Source organism: Piliocolobus tephrosceles, chromosome 21 (assembly GCF_002776525.5).
Source record: "Piliocolobus tephrosceles isolate RC106 chromosome 21, ASM277652v3, whole genome shotgun sequence".
In the NCBI taxonomy this organism is placed as follows: domain Eukaryota; kingdom Metazoa; phylum Chordata; class Mammalia; order Primates; family Cercopithecidae; genus Piliocolobus; species Piliocolobus tephrosceles.
The window spans coordinates 39,261,905-39,283,513 of NC_045454.1; the positions used below are offsets into that span (position 1 = coordinate 39,261,905).

The 21,609-nt window shown below is 53.9% G+C and overlaps 1 protein-coding gene across 3 annotated transcripts in view; it reads right to left on the reverse strand.

The window, feature by feature from the left end:
• Positions 1-1,545: 1,545 nt before the first annotated feature.
• ZSWIM4 (zinc finger SWIM-type containing 4) overlaps positions 1,546-21,609 on the reverse strand; it is a 38,185-nt gene continuing 18,121 nt past the window's right edge. The window contains exons 7-14 of one of the 3 annotated variants that reach the window (XM_026456915.2): positions 20,063-20,413; positions 17,599-17,736; positions 16,976-17,230; positions 15,479-15,614; positions 10,294-10,448; positions 8,143-8,306; positions 5,024-5,105; positions 1,546-3,572 (exon numbers count right to left, since the gene is read on the reverse strand). In XM_026456915.2, coding sequence (XP_026312700.1) covers positions 2,713-3,572; positions 5,024-5,105; positions 8,143-8,306; positions 10,294-10,448; positions 15,479-15,614; positions 16,976-17,230; positions 17,599-17,736; positions 20,063-20,413 — 2,141 coding nt within the window. In that variant the 3' untranslated portion in view covers positions 1,546-2,712. The remainder of the gene's footprint in view (positions 3,573-5,023; positions 5,106-8,142; positions 8,307-10,293; positions 10,449-15,478; positions 15,615-16,975; positions 17,231-17,598; positions 17,737-20,062; positions 20,414-21,609) is intronic. The other 2 variants (XM_026456917.1, XM_026456916.2) reach the window with 2 other exon arrangements.

The window sequence follows — 21,609 nt, forward strand, 5'->3', positions numbered from 1 at the left end:
CCCGCACATACCTGCGGGATTACGCGCGGCGGGGCAGGAGGTGGGGCCGTCTCCGGTTGGTCCACTCGAGCGGAGGGGCGGTGCCAAAAGCCAATCCCCGTGCCCAGCGTCGCCAAAGTCCCGCCCCCGGCTGTGGGCTCCGCTTTCTAGCCGCGGGCCCCGCCACTCCGGTAAGCCTCTGTCCTCTCCTGCCCCGGCTCTGACCGTGATCCAGACACAGTACCTCCATTCGTCCAAAAGGGAGGAAGGCCCCGAGGAAACTGCTTCTCGGGGAGCCAGGGACTTTACACAACCACGGGCTTCCTCGCTGTTCCTTGGATCCCTCACTCTATTTGGCGATTGGGAGCCTCTTCAGTGGCGCAAGATCCCAGACACGCCCTGGCCACGTCCCCTGGCGAGCATCCACGCACCGACCACGCCCACTCCGTTTTTCTTCTCTTGGCCAGCGCCCCGCCCACCGAGGTCGAGTCTAAACTCGGAGTTCCCGCTTTTGATCGGGGTGTCTTCCACATCCAGCTGCACTCAACACTTGCCACAGCCTCCCATGCTCAGCAATTTGGAGACAAGGACCCCCAATATTGGTGTCTGGAGCCAGGGCGCTCCCCACCCCCATCTTGACCCTTCCCAGGGGCTCAAGGGCCCTGCAGCCAGGGGTGGGAAGGGGTCAGTGGCTGCAACCAGGTCCTAAATCAAAAGTCCTAGCTGGTGCCCTTTTCTTTTTTTTGAGACGGAGTCTCGCTCTGTCGCCCAGGTTGAAGTGCAGGGGCGCAATCTCGGCTCACTGCAAGCTTCGCCTCTCGGATTCACGCCATTCTCCTGCCTCAGCCTCACCACCACGCCCGGCTAATTTTTTTTGGTATTTTTAGTAGAGACGGGGTTTCACCGTGTTAGCCAGGATGGTCTCAATCTCCTGACCTCATGATCCGCCCGCCTTGGCCTCCCAAAGTGCTGGGATTACAGGCGTAAGCCACCACACCCAGCCGCTGGGCGCCTTTTCTTTCCACTTTGCAACCTCAGTTTTCTCATCTGTAAAATGGAAAGATAATCCTACCAACTCATAGGGCTGTGGTGACAATTAAATGACAGCGGTAACACATTCCGCCCTGTGCTCCCTCATGGTGAGCTGTCCATCCCTGTTTTGAAATATTTACATAAGGCCAGGCACAGTGGCTCACGCTTGTAATCCCAGCACTTTGGGAGGCTGAGGAGGGCAGATCACCTGAGGTCAGGTGTTCGAGACCAGCCTGGCCAATATGGCGAAACCCGGTCTCTACTAAAAATACAAAAATTAGCCGGGTGTGGTGGCACATGCTTGTAATCCCAGCTACTCCAGAGGCAGGAGAATCGCTTGAACCTGGGAGGCAGGTTAGAGTGAGCCCACATCGCGCTACTGCGCTCCAGCCTGGGCAACAGAGCAAGACAATAAAAAGAAGTATTTACATAAGTACCATGGAATGAAGCCAGCAGTCGCTCCCATCCCACCCCTTGCTTGACGCTGCACCCAGAAATGAGGCCTTTGTGTGTGTGTGTGTGTGTGTGTGTGTGTGTGTAGGAAACGGGGTTGGGGGTGTGAGTGGCTCTAGAGACAAACCCCAGTCTCAAAATTAAAAAGTTCTGTTCAGTCTTTAAAAAAAAAAAAAAAGGACATATAATACACCGTTCAATAAATAGAAAAAAAGTTACAAAATGATGTGATCTCTTGTCCTTAATATACAAGAAGGGAGATGTGGGGGTGACTGGGGGGGTGATGTTCTCCCTTCTCCTCCCTGGGTCAAGGTGGGGGAAAGGAAGGAGGGCCAAAGAGAGACGGCGGCAGGGACTTAGGTGCAGAGAGAAAGGCAGGTAAGTGCCAGGAAAAATGAAAACAGAGTAAGATGAAGGGGCGAAGCAGAAAGACAGGAGGAGAAAGGGTGAAGAGAGAGCCAGAAAAACACCGAGATGCAGGTCTCTTTCCTTTCCCGATCGGGGCTGGGGTCTCTGGTTGTATCTCATTTGTGTCCCCCGACCCCAGGTTGGGAGGGCAGTGTGAGCCTTGCTCAGTTCCTGAGTTGTACGTCCAGTGACTAGCAGGTGACAGGAGAGGGCAGCGATGACTTCCCTAACCTGAGCCCACCCTGGGACCCTAGTGCCCAAGGAGATGGGGGTCCTGGCCACACAGGAGGATAAGGGGGTGAGGTATGAGGCTGAGGCCTGAGGCCTCTTCAATTCCTTCAGTGGGGGTGAGCCATTGGTCGGGGCTGGGCAGCCACTTTGGAGGTGGCATAACGGGGGGCCCTGAGGAGTAAGGGGTATGGGAGGACCCTTGGCCACCCAGGGTGGGGTTGGGGAAAAATGTGCTACATTGATTGAGAGGGCCGATTTCTGGAAAGTCCTGCCTCCCAGCTTCCCTCCAGAGCCCAAGCCAGTCCGGGTAAGGGGAGTTTGTCTATTGCTTTTGGGGTGCCCAAAGTGGGGTCATACCAGCAGCCCAAGCACACACCCCTTCCAAGCTTCTGGGGGGGCAGTATGGCTTCTGCTTCTGGAGTCTTGCACACTTGCTCACACACTCCCAGGCACACACGTGGCAGGATGCCCCTTCCCGTGCCCCCCATCTCCAGCCGGGCTCCTTCCCTGACTTAATAATACTGAAATGCCACGTGGGCCTAATTGGAGAGCAAGGGTGGGGGACGCAGGGGCGAAGGGGATCCCCACTCCCACGCACCCCACTGCCCCTCAACCAAAACGCTCCCGCACCAAAAGCATGAGTTTCTTCTTGCCCTTGTAGGTCTGTTTGAGGTTCTCCAAGAACTGTGCGAACTGGAGGTGCCCGTCGGGCGCCAGCAGGAAGGTCTCCCGGGCCTTGCCCAGGAATTCAATGAAGTCCCCATAGTGCCGCGGGCTGATGTGCGTGAGGCGCGAGTGGCTGGTGGTGATGTAGGCGGTGACTGCCGCATCCAGGAGCTGACAGAGCGGCGCCCGGTCAGCACCCAGTGGCTTGGCGGCCCGGCGTGCCCCTAAGGGGCCCAGGCCGGGCGCCGAGAGAGTCCAGCGGCGCAGAATATCGGACAGCATTGGGGCACAGTGGATGCTGCGGATGATGAGAGGGACGATGGCGGAGAGCTCGTGCCGGCCCAGGGAGTGGCTGAGCGAGCAGGCCCAAAGCACGTCGTTGACGGCAGGGTGGCTGTCCTGGTTGAAGGCAATGCTGAGCTGCGCCAGGGCCAGCGTCGCCAGCTTGTAGGCCCGGAGTGGCAGCCCGCGGTGCTCCATATAGCGGGCCACAGTGAAGAGGTGGGCATGGCCCAGGCCGCCGGCCGCTGCGTCCAGCACGATCTGGTAGGCCGCCTCGAAGGCCGAGTGGTTCTTCTCACACAGGGTCAGGGCAGGCAAGGCGCAGTTCTGAGGGTCCTTCATGGCGCACTGCAAGGCCAGGGTGCGGGCGCAGGCCCAGAGCTCCTCCCTCCGGGGTGTGTCCAGCTGCAGTCGCAGCAGAGTGGCGTGTGTGGTGCCCGTCACTGCTACGATGGTGGCCGCCTCCACCGGTGTGAATAGGGAATACCAGTTCTGCATGATATTCATCAGGGCTTGCGGGCCTGGTGGGAGGTGAGGGGGGAAATCCGTCAGGAGAGGGGGCAGAGACATGTATATGTATGCGTGGGTTAACCATGGCACTGTCACCTCCACTTCCACCTCCACACCATGCTGAACAGAAACTTCCTTTCCAAATCGTCAGGGTGCAGCTGGACCAGGTGGGAATGACCTGTGTAGAAGGCTAAGCTTTGGAGCCTCTTTCTGCACCCCCCTCACCCCGCTGCAGCCACATTAGCCTGGCCAGTCTCTAGGCCTTTGTCCAGCTCCATCAGCTGGCTGGCCATTCCCTCCTGGCCAAGCCCTGAGCACAGGCTGGAATCCGGGAAGAGTCTCTACTTCTCTTTCCTTTTTTTTTTTTTTTTTTGAGGTGGAGTCTCGCTCTGTTGCCCAGGCTGGAGTGCAGTGGCGCCATCTTGGCTCACTGCAAGCTCCGCCTCCCGGGTTCAAGCCATTCTCTTGCCTCAACCTCCTGAGTAGCTGGGACTACAGGCGCCGGGCACCATACCCAGCTAATTCGTTTGTATTTTTAGTAGAGACGGGGTTTCACCGTGTTAGCCAGGATGGTCTTGATCCCCTGACCTTGTGATATGCCCGTTCTGAGATGGAGTCTTGCTCTGTCACCCAGGCTGGAGTGCAGCAGCAAGCTCTTGGCTCACTGCAACCTCCGTCTCCTGGGTTCCAGAAATTCTCCTGCCTCAGCCTCCCGAGTAGCTGGTATTACAGGCACGTATCACCACACCTGGCTAATTTTTACATTTTTAGTAGAGATGGGGTTTTGCCATGTTGGCCAGGCTGGTCTCAAACTCCTGACCTCAAGTGATCCACCCGCCTCGGCCTCCTAAAGTGCTAGGATTACAGGTGTGAGCCACGGCGCCCGGCCCTCTTTATTTTTATTAAACAATTTTTTAGAGACAGGGTCTCACCCTGCCACTCAGGCTGGAGTGCAGTGGCAGTCACAGCTCACTGCAGCCTCAATCTCCTGGGCTCAAGTGATTTTCCCACCTCAGCCCCCCCGATAGTTGGGACTATAGGTGTGTGCCACCACGCCTGGCTTGCTTCTCTCTCTCTTTTTTTTTTTTCCCCAGAGGGGGTTTTCCTCTGTCGCACAGGCTGGAGTGCAGTGACACAATCATGGCTAACTGTAGCGTTGATCTCCTGGGCTCAAGCGATCCTCCTGCCTCAGCCTCCCAAGCACGTGGAACTATAGGCACGTGCCACCGTGCCCAGCTAATTTTTAATTTTTTGTAGAGATGGGGTATCACTGTGTTACCCAAGCTGCTCTTGAACTCCTGGGCTCAAGTGATCCTCCCGCTTTGGCCTCCCAAAGTGCTGGGATTACAGGCGTGAGCCACCGTGCCCAGCTGCTTCTCTTTCTTGTCTGCCTGGTTCTCTCAGTGCCCTCTGCAGAACCAGAACAGTGAGGTGGGTTGCAGGTCCACTTAGGGGCTCTCACCAATCTCTGTGGCACAGCTGACCAGCCAGCGCACCATCTCCCTCCGCCGCCAGGTCATTATGTTCAGAGTCATCCGCATCACCTGCAGGGTAGGGGTGGGGAGAAGGGGGTTAGCCCGAGTCTTGGGCTGGCCTATGGAGGGGCATTGGGAGATGGAGGGCCCCAGAAACACTTGGAGGTTAAAGCTGATCCAATGAACCTGGGTAAGTGATCTCAACTATCTGGGCATCAGTTTCCTTACCTAGAAAATGGAGATAAAATAGTATCTGTCTCATAGGATTGTTGTTTTGCTTTTTTTGTTTTTGTTTGTTTTTTGAGATGGTTTCTTTGTTTTGTGAGATGGAATCTTGTTCTGTCACCCAGACTGGAATGCAGTGACGCGATCTCGGCTCACTACAACCTCCGCCTCCCAAGTTCAAACAATTCTCCTGCCTCAGCCTCCCAAGTAGCTGGGAGTACAGGCACCTGCCAGCATGCTCAGCTGATTTTTGTATTTTTAGTAGAGATGGGGTTTCACCGTGTTAGCCAGGATGGTCTCGATCTCCTGACCTTGTGATACGCTGGCGTCAGCCTCCCAAAGTGCTGGGATTACAGGAGTGAGCCACTGCACCCGGCCTTTTTTTTTTTCCTTTTTGAGACGGAGTCTCGCTCTGTCACCCAGGCTAGAGTGCAGTGGTTCGATCTTGCCTCACTGTGTGCTCTACCTCCCAGGTTCAGGCCATTCCTCCTACCTCAGCCTCCTGGGTAGCTGGGACTACAGGCACCTGCCACCACGCCCAGCTCATTTTTTGTATTTCTTTTAGTAGAGACGGGGTTTCACTGTGTTAGCCAGGATGGTCTCAATCTCCTGACCTCGCGATCCGCTGGCCTTGGCCTCCCAAAGTGCTGGGATGACAGGCATGAGCCACTGCACCTGGCTTCTTTTTTTTTTTTTTTTTTTGAGGGTTTCACTCTGTCACCCAGGCTGGAGTGCAGTTGTGGTCTCTCGGCTGACTGTAACCTACACCTCCTGGGTTCATGCGATTCTCCTGCCTGCCTCAGCCTCCCAAGTAGCTAGAATTACAGGCGCCCACCACCACCTGCGGCTAATTTTTGGTAGAGATGGGTTTTCACTGTGTTGGTCAGGCTGGTCTTGAACTCCTGGCCTCAAGCGATCCACCTTGGTCTCCCAAAGTGCTGGGATTACAGGTTACAGGTGCAAGTCACAGCACCTGGCCCCAATTTCTTTTTTCTTTTCTGCTTTTTCTTTTAGAGTTGGGGTCTTCTTGCTCTGTAACCTGGGGTGCAGTGGTGTGATCATAGCTCACTGCTGCAGCCTCAAATTCCTGGCCTCAGGCAATCCTCTTGCCTCAGCCTCCTGAGGAGCTGGGACTACAGGGGTGCACCATCACATCTGGCTAATTTTTAAAGTTTTTTTTTTGTTTGTTTGTTTTTGAGACGGAGTCTCACTTGTCGCCCAGGCTAGAGTGCAGTGGCGCGATCTCGGCTCACTGCAAGCTCTGCCACCTGGGTTCACGCCATTCTCCGGCCTCAGCCTCCCGAGTATCTGGGACTACAGGCGCCCGCCACCATGCCCGGCTAATGTTTTGTATTTTTATAGACACGGGGTTTCACCGTGTTAGCCAGAATGGTCTCGATCTCCTGACCTTGTGATCCGCCTGCCTTGGCCTCCCAAAGTGCTGGGATTACAGGCGTGAGCCACTGTGCCTGGCCCTAAAGTTTTTTTTTGTAGAGACAGGGGTCTCACTATGTTGTCCAGACCAATCTCAAACTCCTGGCCCCAAGCAATCCTCTCACCTTGGCCTCCCAAAATGCTGGGATTACAGGTGTGAGCCACTGTGCCCGGCCCTATTCCTTATCTTCTTAGTGAACTTCTGCCACCCTCTGAGGCCCCACCCCCACAGGTCTCTTACCTGTCTATTCCTGCAGTCTCCGCCCCCCTCCAGATCCCGTGGGGCCCATACCCTACGGATGACTGCTTTCCAGCAAGCTGCACCCAAGATTTGCCCTTGCAGTACCACCCTTTGGCCCCTGGGGATGACCCAGACACTCAGCTGTAGGCCCTGCATACAGGACTTTTTTTTTTTCATGAGACAGAGTCTTGCTCTGTCCTTTAGGCTGGAGTGCAGTGGCGTGATTTTGGCTCACTCCAACCTCTGCATCCCGGGTTCAAGCGATTCTCCTGCCTCAACCCGAGTAGCTGGGATTACAGGTGCGTGCCACCACACTTGGCTAATTTTTGTATTTTTAGTAGAGATGGGGTTTCATCATGTTGGCCAGGCTGGTCTCGAACTCCTGGCCTTGTGATCTGCCCGCCTCAGCCTCCCAAAGTGCTGGGATTACAGGTGTGGGCCACCACACCCTGCTGCATACAGGACTTTCAACCACAGACTCCACCCCTAGAGTTGGCGTCTCATCTTCAGGACCTTACCCCGGGCCAGCCTCTCAGTGGTGAATCCCTTTCCATAGATGGGCAATCCTCTTCAGGCCCCGCCCCCAAGGAAGCTCCTTATTGGTAGGCTCTGTCCCACCCTCGGCTTCAAACCGACCCACCCATAGCACATCACTCCCAGGCCCCACCCCCAGATTTCGCTTGCTATCCATCCGCTGGCTTGCAGGCCCTGCCTCTCTGCTCCAGTGACAACTCTCCCCTAGACCTCAGTCTCCTCCATAGGCGGATTCTATTAATAATTCATAGGCTTCACCCCTAATGGGGACCCCATTCCCACACTCCAAAGCCCTACAGACCTTGCCCTTCTGTGGCCCTGCCCCCAAAGGTGAGGTTGACAGGCCCCACCTGCAGAGGTGTGGCCCACATGCAGACCCCATCCCCAGAAACACGATTCATCTAGTCCTCATTCCCAGGGGAGTGGCTCACTCATGCCACGCCCCCAAGGAAGTGGCCCACACATGCCACGCCCTCAGAGGTGTGGCTCACTCAGTCCCCGCCCCAAGGGAGTGGCTCTCGCTCAGGCCCCACCCCTGAGGAACAGCTCAGGAAAAAGCGGGGGCCCCCAGCGAAGTGGCTCACTCGCAGCCCATGCCCCCGGGGGCGCAGCTCACAATCAATCCTGGCCTGAAGCCGCATCGCCCTCCAGCATCCACCTGGCAGCCCTCACCTGCAGCCCCAGCTCCAGTGCGATGCCCAGCAGCGTGGTGTCTGGTGGGGCGCTGACCGGAGTGGCTGTCTTGCAGGCGTCTTGCGCCAGCTTGAAGAGCAGGGCCGGAGAGTGGATGTTCTGCTGGATGGAGCCTAGTACCGCATGTAGCCACTTGGGGTCTCCTGGGTGAAGGGAGGCATTGAGGACACCGTCAGATACACCCCAGCACCAGCCTCTGACAACCACCCGACCTGTTCACACAGATCCTTCCACTCAGGGACACGTGTGAGTGTAGAAGGATGTGTACTGGGCAATGGTTCTGTGAAGATTCAGACCTCAGCACCCCCAGTCCTTGCCAATTATCTCCTCTGTGGCCCTTTCCTGTTACAGAAAGCCACCTGGGGCAGGGCACAGTGGCTGCTCACACCTGTAATCCCATCACTTTGGGAGGCCTAGGTGGGCGGATCACTAGGTCGAGTTCGAGACCAGCCTGGCCAACATGGCAAAACCCCGTCTACAAAAATTAGCTGGGCATGGTGGCGGGCGCCTGTAATCCCAGCTACTTGGGAGGCTGAGGCACAGAATCGCTTGAACCCGGGAGGCACAGGCTGCAGTGAGCTGAGATCGCACCACTGCACTCCAGCCTGGGTGACAGAGCGATATCCACCTCAAAAAAAAAGAAAAGAAAAAAGGAAAAGAAAGCCACCTAGGGATCCTGTAGACCTCTCCCTCATCTCAAGGGCATCGGGTGCACACCCAGAGTGTCAGGGTTCAAATTCTAGTCCTGCCACCCACTAGCTGTGTGACCCTGAGTAAGTCACTTCACCTCTCTGTGCCCTGGCTGCCCCATCTGTAAAATGGGTAACACTCAGGTAATGGAACCCCCCTCACAGGGTGGGGGTGGGCCCATACTTGGCAAGGCCTTAACATGGCAAGGAGCTGCTCAAATGTTAGCTTTTATTATTTTGAGACGGAGTTTTGCTCTTGTTGTCCAGGCTGGAGTGCAATGGTGCAGTCTCGGCTCACTGCAACCTCTGTCTCCCAGGTTCATGCGATTGTCCTGCCTCAGCCTCCCAAGTAGCTGAGATTACAAGTGCCCGCCACCATGCCCAGCTAATTTTCATATTTTTAGTAGACACAGGGTTTCACCATGTTGGCCAGGCTGGTCTTGAACTCCTGACCTCAGGAGATCCCCCTGCCTTGGCCTCCCAAAGTGCTGGGATTACAGGTGTGCGCCACTGTGCCTGGCTAATTTTTGCATTTTTAGTAGAGATGGGGTTTCACCATATTGGTCAGGCTGTTCTTGAACTCCTGGCCTCAAGTGATTTGCTGGTCTTGAACTCCCGGCATCAAGTGATTTGCCCGCCTCGGCCTCCTAAAGTGCTGGGATTATAGGCATGAGCTACCATGCCCGGCCAATAATTAGGTGTGGACGAGGTCATGACGTTCAGGTACTCCTGAGAGGGTTAGTGACCTTAGAAGAAGATACACTGGAGAAATTTAACTTTTCCTCTCCTCTCTCCCTCTTCTCTTTCTTCTCTCTCTCCTGTCACCTGACTCCTCTCTCTATCCCCCCCTACTATCTCTTTGTCCCTCTCTCTCTCTCCCCACCTCCTCTCTCTCACTTTCCTCTCTACTCACCCCTCCACTCCCCCCAACTCTCAACACAGCAAGAAGGCAGCCGTCTGTAAGCTGGGAAGAGAGCCCTCACCAGGAACTAGCCATACTGACATAGTGCTCTTAGACTTCTAGCCTCCAGAAACGTGAGAAAATAAATTTTTGTTGTTGAAGTCACGCAGTCTCTGGTGTTTTGTTACGGCAGCCTGAGCTAAGACACCAGGTACCTGCATGGCTCCACCTCACCTTCCAGTCTCTGCTTAAATGTTCACCTGTTTTATTCCACTCCATGGTACTTGTTCTTGTCTCATTTACTGCATCACTTGCTTCTCCCCACTAGAATGTCATTCCACAGGGCAGGGGATCTGGGACAGTTCTGTCACCTGCTATATCCCCAGCACCTGAGACAGTGTCTGGTATACATAGGAGGCGCTCAAGGAATGTGGGTGGAATTTCGTGAAAGGATAAGAGGAATTAGGAAAGTTAAGAGGGAAGGAAGAAGGAGATGACAGAGGAGGAAGATAAAGGAATCAGGACAGCTGCCACCCTCACCCTTGGCGGCTGTCAACATGGTGGAAGCCAGTTCACACTGGCGGGTCTCCAGGTGGCCAAGGATGAACCAGCGGGGGAAGCGGTTGCTCATGATGGAGTCCAGTGGGCTGGGATGAGGTTCTCCAGCAGGAAATGCTGTCTCCAGTACAGGCAGCCTGGGTAAGAGGAGAAGTGAGCCATGGCGAGGTGGGTCTGTTGTCCCCATTCTCTCTAGGAGACAGAGAAGCCTCCTGTCTCGGCCTCCTCACTTCAGCCAGCAGAGCCCTGATAACTCAAGATGATGGAAGATGTATGTGCAAGATGTTCACTGCAGTGTTGTTTATAAATTGCTACATTTACTTATTTTAGAGACAGGGTCTCACTCCGTCACCCAGGCTGGAGTCCTGTGGTACAATCATAGCTCCCTGCAGCCTTGAACTTCTGGGCTCAAGTGATCCTCCCATTTCAGTATCCTGAGTAGCTGGGACTACAGGCATGTGCCACCATACCTGGCTTTTTTCGTTTCTTTTTTTTTGAGATGGAGTTTCGCTCTTGTTGCCCAGGCTGGAGTGCAATGGTACAATCTCGGCTCACCTCAACCTCACCTCCCTGGTTCAAGCGATTCTCCTGCCTCAGCCTCCCGGGTAGCTGGGATTACGAGCCATGTGCCACCATGCCCGGTTAATTTTGTATTTTTAGTACAGATGGGGTTTCTTCATGTTGGTCAGGCTGGTCTTGAACTCCTGACCTCAGATGATCTGCCTGCCTCAGTCTCTTAAAGTGCTGGGATTATAGGTGTGAGCCACTAAGCCCAGCCTTTTCTTTCCCTTTCTTCTCTTCTCCCCTTCCTTCCTTTCTTTCTTCCTTCCTTCCTTCCTCCCTCCCTCCTCTTTCTCTCTCTCTCTCTCCTCTCCCCTCCCCTCCCCTCCCCTCCACTCCCCTCCTCTCTCTCTCTTTATAAATATGGGGTCTTGCTATGTTGCCGAGGCCGGTCTCAAACTCCTGGTCTCAAGTGATTCTCCTGTCTCAGGCTCCTTGTAAGCTATATTGCTAAGTGGCTCACCATATATGCAGTTTTGTGTTTAGAAAGTTATTCAAGGCCAGGCACAGTGGCTCATGCCTGTAATTTTAGCACTTTGGTAGACTGAGGCAGTCAGATTGCTTGAGTCCAGGAGTTTGAGACCAGCATGGGCAACACAGCGAAACCCTGTCTCTACAAAAAATACAAAAATTAGTTGGGGGTTGGTGGTGGGCTCCTGTAGTCCAAACTACTCAGAAGGCTGAGGTGGGTGGGAAGATCGCCTGAGCCTGGGAGTTCGAGGCTGTGGTGAGCTGTGACAGTGCCGCTGCACTCCATCCAGCCTAGGTGACAGAAAGAGACCGTCTCAACGAAAACAACAATAGCAACAACAAAAAAAGTTATTCAAAGTTGCCCAATGATGGGATTAACAGCATGCAATAGGACTCAGGCTAGCCTCATTCCAAACAAATATTACTTAAACTTCCTTGCTGTTCCTGTAGATGGAAAATGAGAGTAAACATACTTATTTTGCTAGGTTGTTTTGAAGATTATATAAGGTACTGAGTCATGGACTCAGGCAAGAGGCTAGCACATTTTTTCTTCAAAGGGCTGGACCACTAATATTTTGGGCTTTGCAGGGTCTTTGGTCTGTATTTCTTGTTTTTTCTTTTCTTTTCTTTTTTTTTTTTTTTTTAGAGAGTCTCGCTCTGTCATCCAGCTGGAGTACAGTGGTGTGATCTTGGCTCACTGTAACCTCTGCCTCCCAAGTTCAAGCAATTCTCATGCCTCAGCCTCCCGAGTTGCTGGGATTACAGGCATGTGCCATCGTGCCCAGCTAATTTTTGTATTTTTGTTTTTATTTATTTATTTTTTTGAGACAGAGTTTTGGTCTTGTTGCTCAGGCTGGATTGCAGTGGCACAATTTCGGCTCACTGCAACCTCTGCCTCCCGGGTTCAAATGATTATCTTGCCTCAGCCTCCCGAATAGCTAGGATTACAGGCGTGCACTACCGTGCCCAGTTCATTTTGTATTTTTAGTAGAGAAGGGGTTTCTCCGTGTTGGTCAGGCTGGTCTCGAACTCCCGAAATCAGGTGATCCGCCCACCTCGGCCTCCCAAAGTGCTGGGATTACAGGCGTGAACCATGGCTCCTGGCCCTAATTTTTGTATTTTTAGTAGACATGGGGTTGCATCATGTTGGCCAGGCTGGTCTTGAACTCCTGTCCTCAAGTGATCCACCCCTCTCAGCCTCCCAAAGTGCTGGGATTACGTGAGCCACCGCACCCGGCCACTGATCTGTATTTCAACAACTTAATTCTGTCATTGTCCTGCCAAAGAAGCCACAGACAATTCACAGATGAATGGACATGGCTGTGTGCCAATAAAGCCATTTCTGGACACTGAAATTTGAATTTCACATATTTTTCATGTGTTATAAAATATTCTTTTGATTTTTTTCAACCGTTTATAAATGTAAAAACCATTCTTATCTCATGGGCTGTACGAAAACAGGTGGCAGGCCAAATTAGGCCCCATGGGCTGTATTTTGCTGAGAAAAACATTTTTGCATAGAAAAGTCTGTTGTCTAAATCTTGGCTCTTACATGCTGTTCTTTCTAAATATTCTGGAAAAACACTCCAAACTCTGTGTGTGTGTGTGTGGGTGTGTGTGTTTTTTTTTGAGACGGAGTCTTGCTCTGTCGCCCAGGCTGGAGTGCAATGGCCGGATCTCAGCTCACTGCAAGCTCCACCTCCCGGGTTTACGCCATTCTCCTGCCTTAGCCTCCCGAGTAGCTGGGACTACAGGGGCCCGCCACCTCGCCCGGCTAGTTTTTTTGTATTTTTTAGTAGAGACGGGGTTTCACCGTGTTAGCCAGGATGGTCTCGATCTCCTGACCTCGTGATCTGCCCGTCTCGGCCTCCCAAAGTGCTGGGATTACAGGCTTGAGCCACCGCGCCCGGCCGTGTGTGTGTTTTAAAGAGACGGGCCAAGGTGAGGAGGTCGCTTGAGACCAGGAATTTGAGACCAACCTGGGCAATGTAATGAGATCCCATCTCTACAAAAAGAAAAATTTAAAACTAGGCCGGGCGCGGTGGCTCATGCCTGTAATCCCAGCACTTTGGGAGGCCGAGGCAGGTGGATCACGAGGTCAGATCAGACCATCCTGGCTAACACGGTGAAACCTTGTCTCTACTAAAAGTACAAAAAATTAGCTGGGAGTGGTAGCGGGCACCTGTAGTCCCAGCTACTCGGGAGGCTGAGGCAGGAGAATGGCGTGAACCCAGGAGGCGGAGCTTGCAGTGAGCCGAGATCGCACTACTGCACTGCAGCCTGGGCCGCGCAGCGAGACTCCTTCGCAAAAAAAAAAAAAAAAAGAAATTTAAAACTAGCCAGGTGTAGTGACGAGTGCCTGTAGTCCTAGTTACTTGAGAGGCTGAGGTGGGAGGATCCTCTGAGCCCAAGTATATGAGGCTGTGAAGAGCTATGATCCTGCCATTGCATTCCAGCCTGGGCAATGGAGCGAGACTGTCTCTAAAAGGACAAAAAGAAAAGAGAGAGAGATGGGGTCTTACTCTGTTGCCCAGGCTGGAGTGCAGTGGCAATTCATAGGTGGGATCATAGATCACTACAGCCTTGAATTCCTGGCCTCAAACAATCCTCCCTCCTCAGCCTCCCAAGTAGTCGGGACCACAGATGTGTACCACCAGGCCGGATCCCAAGTTGTTTACAGGTATCTCTGAAGGATGGTTTCAGAAGGCGTGGAATAGGTTTCACCTTGTTGGGCATGGTGTACTATGGAGTTGGCCTTTTTTTTTCTTGAGACAGAGTCTTCCTCTGCCGCCCAGGCTGGAGTGCAGTGACGCAATCTGGGCTTACTGCAAGCTCCGCCTCCCTGGTTCACGCCATTCTCCTGCCTCAGCCTCCCTAGGACTATAGGCGCCCGCCACCACACCCGGCTAATTTTTTTGTAGTTTTAGTAGCGACGGGGTTTCACCACTTTAGCCAGGATCGTCTCGATCTCCTGACCTCGTGAACCGCCCCCTCGGCCTCCCAGAGTGCTGGGATTACAGGCGTGAGCCATCGCACCCGGCCCCAACTGGTTCTTTTATGATGTGTCCTTATAGTGGAAGACTACACAGTAATTCATGTCCTGTGTGATACGACAAATCCTGTAAGATGCAAAGCTCAATGAAAAAAAGGTGCAAAAAATAGATACAAGATGTACCACTGGTATAAAAGGAGGATCAGCGTTCAATTTCCAGATTCTGGGTTTGCAGAAACCTCAATTCTTGCAGCATAGATACAAAAGTGATAACAATGCTTGCCTCCAGAGAGATCTGGGTAGGCTGAGATAAACCTGCCTAGAAAAGATCTCAGCTTTGTGTACCTTTTCATGTATCATGTGAATATTCTCAAACTCAAAATAATATTACACATTTAGCCAGGTGCAGTGGCTCACGCCTATAATCCCAGAGCTTTGGAAAGCCGAGGCGGGCAGATCACTTGAGCTCAGAGATTTGAGACCAGTATGAGCAACATGGTGAAACCCTGTCTCTACAAAAAATACAAAAATTAGCCCAGTGCGGTGATGCACGCCTGGAGTCTCGGATACTCAGGAGGCTGAGATGGGAGGATCACTTGAGCCCGGGAGGCAGAGGCTGCACTGAGCAGAGATTGCGCCACCTTACTCCAGCCTGGGTGACACAGCCAGACCCTGTCTCAAAAACAAAAAACAAAAAACTCACATTTATACTTAACAATAGAAAGCACAGCTGTGCGAGGTGGTTCATGCCTGTAATCCTAGCACTTTGGGAGGCCAAGGCGGGTGGATCATGAGGTCAGGAGTTCAAGACCAGCCTGGACAATATGGTGAAACCCCGTCTCTACTAAAAATACAAAAATTAGCCGGGCGTGGTGGTGCATGCCTGTAATCCCAGCCACTTGGGAGGCTGAGGCAGGAAATTGCTTGAACCCAGGAGGTCCAGGTTGCAGTGAGCTGAGATCATGCTACTATACTCCAGCCTAGGTGACAGAATGAAAAGCACATGGCATCATCAAATGCCAGGGTGAGGGAGAATCAATTAACTAGACTGTGAGTTCAGGCTGGCCGGGTGGGGCTCTGAGCTCCCCTCCCATGCCCGCCCCTCTTCCCCCCAGCTCCCCCGCCCTGGCCACCTATCCTCACCTCATGGCTCGCAGCGCGAGGCGATAGGCCAGGTCGGGGTCATGAGGCAGCAGTGCAGTGAACAGGTAGCGGGCACAGGTGTGCATGGGCACGCTCTCCCGGAACAGCACCTCCCCGAAGCCACTGAAGGGACCCCCTGCAGGAATAGCCTGAGCTCAGTCCCCAGGTGTGGGCTTGCCTCAGCCCCTCCCCAGGTTTCACAAGACCCCAGGCTTTAAGTAGAGGGTGGGCTGGCCCCTGGGTAGAGTGGCTGTGGCTAGATGGGTCCCTGGGGTAGGGCTTCAGGGCTGAGACTGAGACAAGCTCTGGGTAATACAAATAAAAGAGGAGCCCAGGCTGGGCGCAGTGGCTCACGCTTGTAATCCCAGGACTTTGGGAGGCCGAGGCGGGCGGATCATGAGGTCAGGAGTTCGAGACCATCCTGGCTAATAAGGTGAAATCCTGTCTCTACTAAAAATACAAAAAAAATTAGCCAGGTGTGGTGGCGGGCGCCTGTAGTGTCAGCTACTCGGGAGGCTGAGGCAGGAGAATGGCGTGAACCCGGGAGCAGAGGTTGCAGTGAGCCGAGATCGCGCCACTGCACTCCAGCCTGGGGGACAGAGCAAGACTCCATCTCAAAAAAATAAATAAATAAAATAAAAGAGGAGGCTGGGACCGCAGCTCATGCCTGTAATCCCAGCACTTTGGGAGGCCGAAGTGGGCGGATCACTTGAGGTCAGGAGTTTGAGACCAGCCTGGCCAACGTGGGGAAACCCCATCTCTACTAAAAATACAAAAATTAGCTGAGTGTGGTGGCGCATGCCTGTAATCCCAGTTACTTGGGAGGCTGAGGCAGGAGAATCACTTGAACCCAGGAGGCGGAGGTTGCAGTGAGCCGAGATGGCGCCACTAGAAAAAAGGAAAAAAAAAAAGAAAAGAAGAGACTCCAGGCACACTCCCAGGTGAGGAGCAGGGCTCAGATGCAAGGTGGGGCCAGAGGGTGGACGTGGGGCTGCACCTGCCTTGCAGAGCGGAACCAGCGGCCAAGACCAGCAAGTCCGATAGCGATAGCGTAGAGGGCCTGGAAGGGGCAGGGATAAGCGGCTCCTTGCGGCGCTACAGGACTGAGTCTCACAACACACAGGCCAATAGGACCAGGCCATGGGCGGGGCCCCTGAGGAACAGGCCGGGCCAGGGGCGGTGCCTAAGTTGCAGATGAAGGTGGGACGCCCTTGCTTTAACATCAGCCACTTGGCTCACTGGCTCCCGGGAGGGAAGGGGGCGGTGCCTCAGTACAAGCAGCAGTTACTGGCTGGCAGCACGCATTAGGTGGCGGGAAGAAGAGCTGGATCTCTCCTTTTAGAAACTGCCAAGGTATAAGTGGGCAGTATGACCAGGAGGCGGGGCTAGGGGCGGGGCTGAGGCGGGGCCTCCCATCTTGCAGCAACCCGGCCGCTACAGGACCAGGGACAGGACCCTACCTTTCAGGAACAGCCAGGCCTAGGGGCGGGGCCTCACCTTCCAGCAGCAGCCCCGCCTGTTTGCGCAGCACCTGCACCAACCGCTCATCCAATTCCACCTCCTCCAGCAGGGCCAGCAGCTGCTCCTCATTGCGCACCACCTTGTCCTGGGCGTACAGCCCCTCCGGCAGGGCCCGCTGCTGCCCCAGCCCCAGCAGTGCCACCTCCAGCGCCAGCACCAAATAGGACTCTCCAGGGCTCCCGGGCACAGGCACGTGCTGGTAGGCCACCTTCCGCTTCTCGGGGCCTGAGTCTGGGGGAGACAGGGCCAGGGCTGCTGGAGACAGATCCCCTTCCCTAAGACCCCTGTAGCCCTTGGCCCCAAGCATGGAGACTTGGACACAGGGTAGGTTTTAGAGGGAGCCCAGAAGCTCCCAGCACTCACGGGGTTGGGGGAGCGCAGGAGCCCCACCTTCTAGCAGCAGCTAGACCTATGGTGGCCTCATTTTCAGGAGAAGCTAAGCCTACTGGCTCTGGACACTGACCAGGGGAGGTAGCCAAGGGTAGGGGCGTGGCCAAGAGTAAGAGTCTGGGAGTTACCTTATAGGGGTACTGGGCCAGGAGGCATGGCCAGCGAGGCGGGGTTGTCCCACCTCCTCCAGCAGTCCCCCATGTGAGTACCTGGGTAAAGGGTAAGTGTCTCCTCCTCCAGACGACAGGCCTCCAGGAGCGCCCTGCAGAGGCAGCCAATGGGGTCCAGGGGGTGCCCCACCCATCCTTCCGTGTTGGTGATGCAGGTGGAACCCTTCTGGAGCAGCTCTGCAGGTGGAAAGATGGGGCTCAATGCCCACACACCTGCCCAAGTCTCTAGGAGGGAGGGGTATTCCTCTTCTTGAACTGCCGTCCAGTCTAGCCCCATAATGCCCACCACCTGCTCACCCGATGGTCACCTTCAACTTTTTGTTTGAGGTGGGGTCTCGCTCTATTGCCCAGGCTGGAGTGCAGTGGCCTAATCATAGCTCACTGCAGCCTCGACCTCTGGAGCTCAAGCGATCCTCCTGCTTCAGCCTCCCAGAGGGATTACAGGCATGGGCCACCATGCCTGGCCACTGGACGCTTTTTAAAACACCCAAAGTGTCATTCCCCTCCTCATTGCCTTTATCCCCTCTCCATCTCTCTGAAGATAAGGCCCCAACAGCCTTTAGGGCTCCCAAGGACCAGTATGAAGTTTTTTCATATACTGGTGACCTGTCTCATCTGGAAGCCAATCCTCCAGCCTTGTCCTCCAAGCCACGTACTCTCTTCCCTCCTGGCTCCTGTTCATGGTATTCCTTCTATTCTGAGCACTTCCTCCACCCCCTTCTCCTGGGTAACTCCTGCACATTCTTTTTAATTTTTTTTTTTTGAGACGGAGTTTCACTCTTGTTGCCCAGGTTAGAGTGCAATGGTGTGATCTCAGCTCACCGCAACTTCCAGGTACCTCCCAGTTCAAGTGATTCTCCTGCCTCAGCCTCCTGAGTAGCTGGGAATACAGGTACGCGCCACCAGGCCTGGCTAATGTGTTTTGGATTTTTAGTAGAGATGGGGTTTCACTATGTTGGCCAGCCTGGTTTCAAACTCATGACCTCAGGCAATCTGCCTGCCTCCGCCTCCCAAAGTGCTGGGATTACAGGCGTCAGCAACCTCGCCCGGCCATGCACATCCTTAAATACTCAGCTAATTAGCCACCTGGCTAATTTTTAAAATCTAGGTGCCTTTCACTGATGCTGCCAAGCCTGGTCAGAGCTCTGCTCGGGTCCCAGGGCCCCCATGTTTCCTCCATCACATGCTTTTCTTTGTTCAATCTCCTGATAGCTGATCCATCAACCCCATCAACCAGCTCTCTCAATTGGTGGCCTCCCTCCTGTCCCCCACCCCCATATCTAGTACACAATGTGGGTTTTGGGGGCTCATACAGCCTCCTTCCCTCCCTCCCTTTCTTCCTTCCCCTCTATCTCCCCCCATCTCTCTCTCTCCCTCCCTCACCCCCTTTCTTTCCTCTTCTCTCCTCACTCTTTTCTCTCTCTCTTTTTTTTTTTATTTTTTGAGACGGAGTTTCGCTCTGTTACCCAGTCTAGAGTGCAGTGGTGTAATCTTGGCTCACTGCAACCAACCTCTGCCTCCTGGATTAAAGCAATTCTCATGCTGCAGCCTCCCTAGTAGCTGGGAATACAGGTGTGGGCTACCAAGCCTGGCTAATTTTAAAAATATTTTCAGTAGGACAGGCATGGTGCCTTATGTCTATAATCCCAGCACTTTGGGAGGCTGAGGTGGGTGGATCAAAAGGTCAGGAGTTCAAGACCAGCCTGGCCAATGTAGTGAAACCCTGTCTCTACTAAAAATAGAAAAATTGGTTGGGTGTGGTGGCGGGTGCCTGTAGTCCCAGCTACTCAGGAGGCTGAGGCAGGAGAATCGCTTGAACCGGGGAGGTGGAGGTTGCAGTAAGCCGAGATTGCACCACTGTACTCCAGTCTGGGTGACAGAACAAGACTCTGTTGCAAAAAAAAAAAAAAATTTGCCAGGTGCAGTGGCTCAAGCCTGTAATACCAGCACTTTGGGAAGCCAAGGCAGGCAGATCACCCGAGGTCAGGAGTTCGAGAACAGCCTCACCAACGTGGAGAAACCCCATTTCTACTAAAAATACAAAAAAAATTAGCCAGGCATGGTGGCACATGCCTGTAATCCTAGCTACTTGGGAGGCTGAGGCAGCAGAATGCTTGAACCTGGGAGGTGGAGGTTGCGGTGAGCCGAGATCGCTCTGTTGCACTCCAGCCTGGGCAACAAGAGCGAAACTCCATCTCAAAAAAAAAAAAAGAGATGAGGTCTTGCTCTGTCACCCAGGCTAGAGTGCAGTGGCACAATTATAGTTCACTGCAGCCTTGAACTCCTGGGCTCAAGTGATCCTCCTGCCTCAGCCTCCAGAGTAGCTGGGACTACAGGTGTGAGCCACCATATCAACTAATTTTTTTTTTTTTTTTGTAGAGACATTGTCTCACTGTGTTGCCCAGGCTGATGTTGAACTCCTGGCCTCAAGCAATCCTACCGCCTTGGACTCCCAAGGTGCTGGGATCACAGGCACGAGTCCCTGTGCCTGGCTGAGGCTGACCTTTTTTCTGCTGCTTGTAGCTCTCCAGCTGATGCCGCTGCTGCAGCCGGAGCGTGTTGATGATGGCACTTGCCAGCCGCAGGGCCTGCCGGGGGTATCCGTGGGCACGCAGGGTGTCCACACGGGCGCAGGCAGTGGGGAAAGGTTCTCCCAGCCACAGTGGGCGGCCCTGGGGGTCGAAAGTCGGTTTGTCCCCACCCACGCTGCCTGTGAGGCTGGGCCCGTAGGAGTCACTGGCCAGGATCCTCTGCAGGTAGGCGTCATTCCAGTGTAGCTCTCCAGCCAGCAAGGCGCGGCCAAATACCGTGTGGCGGGGACTTGTGGCTGCCACCTCTTCCTGTTCCTCCGAGCCTGCAGAGAGGCACCCAACATGGCCCAGTGAGGGGTTTCCCTATAGCGGTTGAGCTGTGGCCGGCTTTCTCCACCAAGTACTAATTGGGGTTTAGGCCTGGGCAAAGCTATCAGCATACACTATCTCCCCAGTCCTTGAAGCCACCCTTCAAAGATGCCTGTGTGGGCTGGGCGCGGTGGCTCACACCTGTAATCCCAGCACTTTGGGAGGCCGAGGTGGGAGGATCACATGAGGCCAGGAGTTCGAGACCAGCCTGGCCAACATGGCGACACCCCATCTCTACTAAAATTAACCCTGGCGTGGTGGTGGTGCACGCCTGTAATCCCACCTACTTGGGAGGCTGAGGAATGAGAATTGCTTGAACCCGGGACGCAGAGGCTGCAGTGAGCTGAGGTTGCGTCACTGCACTCCAGCCTGCGCGTCAGAGTGAGACTGTCTCAAAAAAAAAAAAAAAAAAAAGGAAGTGTGTATGTGTTAGGAACTAGTGCAGTAGTGCAGGCCCATCACACTGATGGAAAACAGGTTGAGCAACTAATTGGCTATCTGTCTTTCTCTTCCTACTTGCTATTTTTCTTTTCTTTTTTTTTGAGACAGGGTCTCACTCTGTCGCCCAGGCTGGGGTGCAGTGGGGCGATCTCGGCTCACTGCAACCTCTGCCTCCCAGGCTCAAGTGATTCTCCCATCTCAGCCTCTTGAGTATCTGGGATTCCAGGCATGCGTCGCTGCACCCAGCTAATTTTTGTATTTTTTGTAGAGACAAGGTCTCACCATGTTGCTCTGGCTGGTCTCGAACTCCTGGCCTCAATGAATCTGCTTCCCTCAGCCTCCCAAAGTGCTGGGATTATAGGCATGAGCCACTATGCCTGGCCTATACTTGCTATACATTTTTTTTTTCCTTCTCTCCTCAATCTCTCTGTCTTCCCTCCTATCTACTCCTCTGTCTGCCTCTCTCCCTCTCTCTATCCATCTCTGCCTCTCTTCACTTGTCTCTCTCTCCTCAGTATCTCACTTTCTCCTGTTTGATTCCTTCTTTTTTCCTCTCACACCATCTCTCTGCTCCCATAGCTAGTAGGAGGCCAAGCCAGACCAGCCCAGGACTGCAGGTGTTTTAAGCATTTTACTTCACTTGTCCACTTGGGCTGCCATTGCTCCTGCCCTCGCACTCGCTCTTTCCTGGCTGGACAAGTTGGGATTA